The 10,000-nt window shown below is 40.7% G+C and overlaps 1 protein-coding gene across 1 annotated transcript in view; it reads left to right on the top strand.

The window, feature by feature from the left end:
- The window catches only part of sema5a (sema domain, seven thrombospondin repeats (type 1 and type 1-like), transmembrane domain (TM) and short cytoplasmic domain, (semaphorin) 5A), a 221,921-nt gene extending 214,010 nt beyond the window's left edge, over positions 1 to 7,911 (top strand). The window contains 3 exon segments of the mRNA XM_024000082.3: positions 234 to 278; positions 849 to 1,060; positions 4,106 to 7,911. Coding sequence (XP_023855850.1) covers positions 234 to 278; positions 849 to 1,060; positions 4,106 to 4,225 — 377 coding nt within the window. The 3' untranslated portion in view covers positions 4,226 to 7,911.
- Positions 7,912 to 10,000: the final 2,089 nt, after the last annotated feature.

The following is a 10,000-nucleotide window of genomic DNA, read 5'->3' as shown; positions in this document are numbered from 1 at the left end:
CATTAAGGGCCGTTAATAGGGTTGTGGACTTCATTTCCCGTAATGAGGCCAGATACACTAATTATCATACAGTACTTATCATAAAACTCTTCAGGTGTCTAGTGATGGGCTTTATCATCCTCTGGTTCATTCTCAATATAATGCTCAAAGACTTCAACACTATCTATACCGTTTTGTCAAGGGAACAAGTGTGTTCTTCTGTTCAGCATCTCTTTTAATTTTCTCTTTTACAGAAGTCTCCATTGCTCGTTCAAGTCAGGAGGAGAGAAGATGCGGAGGTATGAGTGTGTATGGGTTTAATGTAGTGTTAAATGTAGTGTGATAATGTAGTGTGGCAGTGTGATAATGTAGTGTGATAATGTAGTGTGATAATGTAGTGTGATAGTGTAATAATGTAGTGTGATATTTAATGTAGTGTGAAAATGTAGTGTGATAATGTAGTGTGATAGTGTAGTGTGATAATGTAGTGTGATAATGTAGTGTGATAGTGTAATAATGTAGTGTGATATTTAATGTAGTGTGAAAATGTGATAATGTAGTGTGGCAGTGTGATAATGTAGTGTGATAGTGTAGTGTGATAATGTAGTGTGGTAATGTAGTGTGATCGTGTAATAATGTCATGTGATAGTGTGATAATGTGGTGTGCTAGTGTGTTAATGTAGTGTGATATTTGATGTAGTGTGAAAGTGTGATAATGTAGTGTGATAATGTAGTGTGATAATGTAGTGTGATATTTGTTGGTATCAATAATGAACTCATCCACACTTATTAACGTGACATCAATCATTGCGCAGTCAACTTATTTTGACCATTGAAAACATTTTCCTCTCTCTTTTTCCCTTCTCCAGATTTCAACCTGTTCCATATGATTGCTGTAGGCCTGAGTAGTTCTATCATGGGTTGTTTGGTCACTTTACTAGTGTACACCTACTGCCAGCGCTACCAGCAGCAGTCTCACGATGCTACGGTCATCCACCCCATCTCAGCAGCACCACTCAACACCTCCATCACCAACCACATCAACAAACTGGACAAATATGACTCGGTGGAGGCCATTAAGGTTTGTATACTATCACACTCTGTGGCCTTCTAGAACATTCCAGGCTCACCTATATCCCTGGGCTGGTCTATAGTACTGTAGCTTTTTGTACTTGTGTGTGTGTGTGGTCCTGCGTCTACTCTGTGTGACTGCACTGTTCTGTGTCTATAGCCATATATAGCCATACACTGCTTTCTCATAAGTTACTAACAACATACATCACAATATACATACTGTAAGTTACTTATATGGAGTAAATAGGTTCCAGGTCTTCATTCTAACAGAGATGTTTAATATCAGTGGATCATCCTGGTTTAACTCAATAATAAATAGTTAGTTATATTATCTCTGAGATTACTGTTGACACAAGGCTTGGTTTTGGAAAGACTTAGTTTAGAATTCTATGAAGTCAGGGGGTTAAGGGAGACACTATTCAGGGAAACACTATTTTATGTGAGTTAGCATATCGTGTGGACAGAGAGCTAGCTTTCAGAAGAGTATTCCTCTCCTATAAATGACTGAACAGACACGCCATCTAAAGGGAATGGAGTCTCTGACGCAGATCTAGAATGCAGTTTCCATAGCAGAATAAAGATTTGAAAAGTGTCCATCTATCATGTAATTAGTGTCTGGTGTGTGAGCATAATCTAGTTTGCAGTTACGGATAGAGGATAATGTGAATATGGACAATGCTCATTTGGCTAAGTGAAAAACTCTAAAATAGCCATTTAAAAAATGAATCTAGTCTTTATTTTTCAAAAGCGTATTATTCCTCAGTCTTTACTCTTGTTTTAATGGCTGGGTTGTACAGCTGAATATACATATTCAAAAAGTGAGAAGAGTGATTCTGTAATTTCATTTTGTATTGTAGGAGAAAGAAGAACACCTGGCACTATAATTCCTAAAGCTTCGTTCTTTGTTTGATTGAAATAATATCTTTATCATCCAGGTGAGCTCGGAAAGATTATGCTCTAGAGCGCCGTTGAGACAGAGGCAGTGAGTGTAGCTGAAAGAATGCCATTTCTGATGATTCAGTAGTGTGTCCTTTCTTATGGAGGGCATAGAATGACCATGTAGTCCCCTGCACCTACAGTAGCACAGACCACCTGTCTTCCTCAATGGGTACAGTAGAACTTAGTCATCCATTGTGGCTCCAGTGAGGATGACTGTTGCCCGTTCCTCTGCTCCCGCAGCCCGATGTGTCCGTACTCTTGACCCTGGACGAACCCGGCATGCGCCAGCCTCTGTCTGCTAACATGGCCGTGTCCATGCGTGGCCTGGAGATTTTCTACTAACTTTCTACTGACCTCTGACCTCTACAACATCCCGCCTCTTGACCCTCCTCCTAGCCTATCAGCAACCTCCTTCCTCTTCCTCCCCACCGCGCCCCCACTTCCTGTGGCGCTTCTGTGTGCGGCAGGTTGGGGTAGACTCAGTTTCTCTCTCATTGCTCGGAAATCCCATTATTTCATATTCATCCCATAGGGCAAGAGGAAGGCAACTGCGGTCTTCAAGAGCCGTAATGTCTGCTGGTTTTCTCTTCTCTCTCTGGCACTTAATCAGTTAGTCAGTAGCTTTGGTGCTTTTAGGGATAGGTCATCCCTCTTCTATCACTCTTCACTTTGGTCAGGTTCTTAATTTATCAATAGGTTGATTGATCAGCGAGTGCACTCGCCTGGTCTCTCAGGTCTAGATCAGAAGGAAATAATGAAAACAAGCAGACATTGAGGCTCCTGAGGACCAGATTTGCCCCCCACCCTGCCATAGGACTACCCATAGACTTGTGAGAAGGCAGTGTATTTTCCACTCATCTCTTTCCGTTCTAAAACATCCACCATGTTCTGACTCTTCTCATTTGCATGTGTTTGTTTTTCCCTTTGCTGTCTTTCTCTGTCTTATTAGCTCTGTTTGGCTTTCTAATGATGGGTTACCATGGAGAAAAGGGAACTCGTAACTCATTCTGTTTTCTCCGTAGCTGTCCTCTTTCTTTGTATCTCTAATGCCACCCCACTGTTCAACAGATTTTGTTTACCACACTAAAAACACTCCCTAATCACTCTTTAGCCAATTAAGCACAGTTAAGGAAGAAAGGCAGAGTAGACTAAGTCTGAGAACAGCTGGTTAATGGTTGAGGGCAGCCATGCGGCCACTGGCAGAGATACAAGATATTACTGTTTCAGACAGATTTAGACTTTTGAGAATGTATATTTTGTTCCATTTTAAACATAGAAATTGACTTTAGACTCAACCAATAACACATGATTCGATCTTTAAGTTATGTTTGTCGCCTCTGTGTGCAAGCCATTTAAATGTTATCTAGACRGAATAATATTATGTGTGTTTGTGCTCAGCACTCGCAACCCTATCAGTTGATATACGGATCCATCAATCAAGAACAAACGCAGCATCATCAAGTGCTGAATTATGTCGCCTCCAGGGGCTTTCAGAATGCACTTAGCCAAGACAATAAGACAGAGGGGCGCACGCACATCAATTTAGCAAACTGCTGAGGTTGTACTGAGCGCAGGGTGCTTAACTCACAGAAATGTATGGTATCTCCATAGAACCACAGAGAAGGGTACTAGAGTTACCCTGTGGCCCTTCCTTATTTTCTGACTTMCTTTTTTTTTCYAAAAAAAATAATATTTGATTAATATTTTTTTTAAATGTAACTCGTCCTCAGGGATTTGGAGATGGAATGCCTAGAAAGCTGCTGATGTAGAGACATTAGAGAGGAGATCAATGGACATATGGTTTCTCATCATAATACACCAGCTCAGTGGTTATCATTTTGCCAGCCTGTTGTTGTTAGTGCTTTGGCCTTGCTCATTGAAATGCTTTATTCATGCAGGGACCTCCTGTTGATTTTTATATTGTCGTCTCATAAATGCTACCAAGGTTTATTTTTCTGTTTGACGTATTCCTTTTACCTTGCACTCTCCCATCTAGACGGAATCATTATTTGATCCTTACAATACAGTTGGCACTGACACATCTCTCTCTTCCTCTCTCCATCTCCCCTCTCTTGCTCTCGCTCTCTTCCTATTCTCTCTCTGTCCTTCACAGGCTTTCAATAAGAACAACCTGATTCTGGAGGAAAGAAATAAGTACTTCAACCCCCAGCTAGCTGGGAAGACATACACCAACGCATACTTCACGGACCTTAACACTTACGATGACTATTAACCCTTCGTTGGGCTACAGCACCGGGGATACACACCCTTGTGCAGACAACAACCCCACTCCACTCGCTTTGACTATTCCTATTTTTTTCTGCTTTGTGGTTTCTAATGTAATTTGTGACATTTTATGTGGAACCCTCCTACTCTGGGACCCTTAGGCAGCTGCCATTCAATCAAATTACAGTCAGACAGTGATGTCATCAAAGGGACATGCCCACTTTACTTTCCTTCAGGTGCTCTGATGAGGTTCACTGGGAATGTTCAACTTCGGAAAAACAAAAAACAACAAGATCCTGACTTGACTCTCACAAACATGGAGACAACTGGAATTTCGTTTTTTTCATGGAAGGAATGGGAAAAAGTTTTAAAAAATGTAAAATATATATATTAAAAAAAAAATATATATATATATATATATAAACTTAAAGAGCTGTCTGAATGGGATGGATCCCTCTGATTTCCTGTGAATTATCTGATTCCAGAACTGTGTCTGTTATGGGGGAAGAAAACCACCTAACTGCTTTGCATGAATTCATCTGACGTGTTTTTTCTGTCGCTCTGTTCAGTTTTGCATGGTTGGTCACATTCCACTCCACTGGTCTGTAGTCCAAGAACTGCTCCGTCTAGGGAGAGGCTATACGGACATACCTGGTGCCCAATTTGTTGACGTATGTCGCGCAGCTGAGAGTCGAGTGAAGACGAACGGATTCAGTTCAGTCAGTWGTCCTGATGAGCCATTCCCAGCTAGCTAGTTTGCTTGTGGCTAGAAACTCCAGCAAAAATGTAAAACTTGTCTGCCGAAGTTGGGATTTGGGAAAGTGTTCAGAATCATTCGGTTTTTATCATAATAATAAATAAATAATGGAGACGTAATGCCGTAACTGTAGATTTCCGGTGCTTTAGGTGTCATCCTGGCCTGATATTAGCTACACTATCTAAAGCTACTTCTCCTTACTGCGGCAAGCGGGAGCGAAGGACACTGCTCCGTGTTGTGTTGCCGGCTTGTAGCGCAAACTCTCCCTATTGAGCAGTGGACTGTGACATCCAGATGGTTACTACCAATATTAGTAGGACGCTATCCTACTCAAAATAAAATCAAGTAGCATGGTTAGGGTCATTTGCACCGGCTTGTCGTTACGTTACCTAATTGGCATGTCATTGGCATGACATCCAGATGGTGACCAATAGCCTACAACTACTTTCTCCCTCGCCCATCGAAATAAACATAACTTTCTTTTACAAGTTGTAACTAGCGTCATGCTGCTGTTGCTAGCTAGCCAGCATAAACTATCTAACGGGGAAGGGCTCATCAGGATGACTAACTGAACTGACTGAACCGAAATCATTCGTCTCCACTGGACTCTCAGCTGCACGATATATGTCATCAATTTGGGCACCAGATGTGTCTGTATAGCCACTCCCCTTCATCTGCTGTGCTAGGGTCCTACAGCGTACCCCAAATGGGGTGGCCTTAGYGATGCCTGATGAATTTGACCCAACTACTATGCTCAACGTTAGTTAGTCAAGTGCTTAGCGTACCCAGGGTAGCTGTCACTCAATAGCTACCCAATTTYAGACTTTTGTTAAACCGATCTAGTGCTTTTAACCATCTACCTGTGACAGCTATCGATCAGAATGTAGATATTTTAGAGATGTGACCATATAAAAAATTATCTTACAGGGCTGGCGTCAGTTTAGCAGTTAGCAATGGTTGAGATATCAGTGTACAATCTTTTTTGCTTTTTGTTGATGTTATTGTACAGTGAGCTCATTTAGAAGCATATATATATGTCTCTGTAGCTTTTATAGGTCCATTTACTCAATGTCAGTGTTAAAAATAATAATTTTCTTTGTTTTTACGAAGAAGTAATGAGTTCATGCAAGTAGATTGGATAAATTTGAAAGTGAAGAATGGTCAGGAATATGTAACTAGATCATGCTTAAGCGGTCATCATAGAGGAGAGCGGGGGCAATTGTAACACTTTTTATATTTTACTCTATTGCTCAGAGACAACCTGAGCTAGGCCGGTCATTTTTATATATCAGAAACTAACATCTGTCTCCTAATCATTCATACCATTTAAATGTCTGTACATAAGACGGTCASATCCCAATATAMATTTTAATCAGAAAAGTCCTGTGCCAGGGGCAATTGTAACAGTGGCAGGGGTCAAATRTAACACCTAAAAAATAACCAAAATAACATGCTTATAAATTATCATATTGTCATAGACATATGAAATGATTTTGCAAGAAATATACATATTTTATGTAAGTAACCAATATTTACAGTAACACCCTGTGCATGGCCATTCAGTTAATCTCCAAACCTCTTGMATAGTCTGATAGTACCCAGATTATATATTTTTACAACTTCTATGGCATGATCCAATGTTAGTTAGTATTTGTATAATTATTTTAAAGGTTGAGTAAGTAAGAATTTTCTCCACAAATGTACCAACATTTATACCCACATATATATTATGCCGTATGTAAATAGTTTATGATTAGTGAATGCCATAATGTAGTTATTTTGTTAGATGCTTCTCCCTATTAGCTGCAATCTTTTTTTTTCAAAGCCATCTTAGCTATCACCCTAGCTGTTCGGTCTGAAAAGATTTACAAATCATGGGAATTTGTCGCCCTATGATGTTGATTCCTTCTGAGGCACGTGTTGATAGGCAACCCCCCTGCACCTGCCATGGCAGGCCTGCTCCCTCCATGCTTAAAGACAGTGTGAGAAACGTGCTAACCAGCATTTGTGCAATGAAACTAAATAAATACTGCACTCAAAACAAATACACAACTTATTTGCTAAATACAAGATAGTGTTGTTGGACAAAGCAAGGAAGGTGAACTTCAAAATGTAATATAGCTTCATTGGAATATGCAGCTGTTGTTGGTAAGTAATGAATCCGCTACCTTAGACATGACTTACTGTATCCAAGTTAAAATCACTTGTTTTCAGAAGTTGTCTTCTTGGCTCAGTGTAATTTTAACATTGCATTGCAATTACCCCCAACCCTAGCAGCCATGACAAAACCTCATGTGCCTAGCAAAAGACAACAATAGTGACACATGTCAATCATGTAAATGGTTAGCCAACATATAGTAATGCAAATTATGCTAGTTTGAATTCTTTGACACTAATGCTCAGGACAGTATAAGAAAAATACAGCTGCTGGAAAAAAATACTTTCACCTCTAAACAAATATTTGCTAATAAAGCGTGAAAATAGTGAGATATTTGGCTTTTCAAGCAGGGAGTGAACCTAAATGGACATGTGCTGAGTGATGTTTAATCATTCTAGCTGGTTTCTGTGTGGAGAAATTCAAGGTGTTACAGTTGCCACTGGTCTCYCCTACTTTGTATAGTTTTTATAATTTTGGAATCATTTTGAAACTGTTTGTTCACAATTGTTGATTTGGCTGTGTGGCTTAATGAATTTATTCTGCCTGGGGTTATAGTAACAGACATGGAGATAGTGCTTTACAAACATCCTTCTCCAGAACCTGAAGTGGTACTTTTTAAGGTGTAATATCTCTGTTTTGTTTAAAGATGATGTAYATCCATAACTGAGTGAAATATTCAGTATGTTGGTTTCYTCAATGTTTTCAATTGTAACTAACTATTTTTTTTATATGTTTGCTTGTTTTATTGTGCATAAATTAAAAACCGCTTGGTACACTTCAGGGTTGTCATAGTCTACACTAACTAACAGAAACACACTCTAACATCAAAGAAAAATACTTACTGTTGGGAGAGCTACGTGAATCACTCAAGAYCACGGTAACAGACTCTTTTAGCCTTTACAAGAGTCTGTTAACAAGTCCATAGTGATGAATGGCATCAGTAGCAATGGAAGGATACATGAAGGATACAGATGCAGAGAGGGGGTTGTTAGGTCTAATGGATCTATATGACGTAGCGAAGCGCAGCAGTGTTATTCTCCATCAACCTTCAACCTGACGGGCCATCTGTGTGCAAAGGGTAATGGAGTGTGTGTGCATGTGTGAGTGTGCGTGTGTGTGCGTGCAGGTCCGTGTGTGAGTGTGTTATTAATCATCACCGTCAGTGGGCCCAAAAGGGTGAGAGTGCTGATCCAGCCAGAATGGAAGGATTCTGGCCCAGGAGAATCAATCTCAGTTTACCTTGACTCCACTTTACCTCAGAGAGAGATGGAGCTGGGGACCTGGGGGCCCTACAGAACTCTGGCTGCACTTTTCGGGTGTCTGGAGGATTACTGTGTGTGTGTGTGTGTGTGTGTGGTGTGTGTGTGTGTGTGTGTTGTGTGTGTGTGTGTGTGTGTGTGTGTGTGTGTGTGTGTGTGTGTGTGTGTGTGTGTGTGTGTGTGTGTGTGTGTGTGTGTGTGTGTGTGTGTGTGTGTGTGTGTGTGTGTGTGTTGTGTGTAGGATGTTGTATAGACATCCTTGCTTCTCATGAAACTGCAGAGCTACACCCACTCTCCTAAATACACTGGTGGGCTTTGCTGAAAGTGCATGTTTTAATTAGCTATGGCTATTCGCCCCCTACATCAACCTTGATCAGTGTTATTACTTGATGCAGTAACATACAAACATGCACACACACAGATCTACAGGTACAAGAACACTTTTGGAGCTTTCCTCAGCAATTCCATTTCTCACAATAGCCTGCCTTCTCCCTTGGCTCTTGGACGGTATGATCTATGTTGCACTTAGTCATTCAGACACATGTGGCATTCCCCCTCTCAGCCACTGACATTAGCCCTTGGGACAATGGATGACTTACCCACACTGACATTTGGCTATGTCTCACTCAGAGAGAAGTTCACACAAGTCTGCCTCATATTGTGCCTTACTACATACATCGGACCATGCAAAAGAGGATACCAATAAACACCATACTCTTCTATGTCTGTCTCTATCTCAACTTTCCCAGCAACACTAAATACACTAGACTGTAGGTACTCTGTTAGATGGATTACACACCGTTCGCCTGTATCCCTTACGTCTCATTTAGCCAATTTAGCACTTTTAGAATGTACAATTGTCTGCCACAGAGAAGTGTGTGTGCGTGTGCGCACATGTCTGCCGCTGTGTCATGTTACACTCTGTAATCTGCCAATTAGTGTGTCTACAGAGGCCGGTGAGTGACAAACAAGGCAAGTGAGTGACATTGTTCCTGTCACAGACTGACAGAGCGTGGATGTTCCATTAAGCCCTACTCCTCCCTTGGGAGTTCTTCTCTCTCATTCACATTTACATCAGAACAGTCCGGAACACCTCCTCAGACACTCAGATCTTTCCTTTCCACCGGCCCATTCATTCTAACAGGACCAATAAGAATGTTTCACTTCAAAGTTCCGTAGCAACAAAAGGGTTGGTTCTAATTGGGGCGGCAGGTAGCCTAGTGATTAGAGCATTGGGCCAATAACCAAAAGGAATTTTTTATTTATTTTTTATTATTTGTATTTTTATTTTAAATTTTTTAAATTTTAAATTTTTTTTTAGGGGTGGATCAGCTTAATATTGCGGAAAGAATGTTGCTTCCAATGTAATTGTCTGCATCATTTCCAATCCCCCATATTTTTTGGGGATATCCTCAGCGGGGTGAAGCACAGTCTAATGTTGCGATGCCCACTGTGTCTGTTTCAGATGCAAAAGCACATCCCTCTAATACGACTCTAATTCTGTCACGTATGACCTTTGACTTCTCAGGCTGTCTGCAGCTGAACGCTGCTAATGTCAATGGTGGCTGTATGACATGAGATAACATGTTTTTTTATCTAAGTAAGGTA

This window comes from Salvelinus sp. IW2-2015, linkage group LG14, assembly GCF_002910315.2.
Source record: "Salvelinus sp. IW2-2015 linkage group LG14, ASM291031v2, whole genome shotgun sequence".
NCBI lineage: Eukaryota > Metazoa > Chordata > Actinopteri > Salmoniformes > Salmonidae > Salvelinus > Salvelinus sp. IW2-2015.
This window is presented reverse-complemented; position numbering and strand designations above follow the sequence as displayed.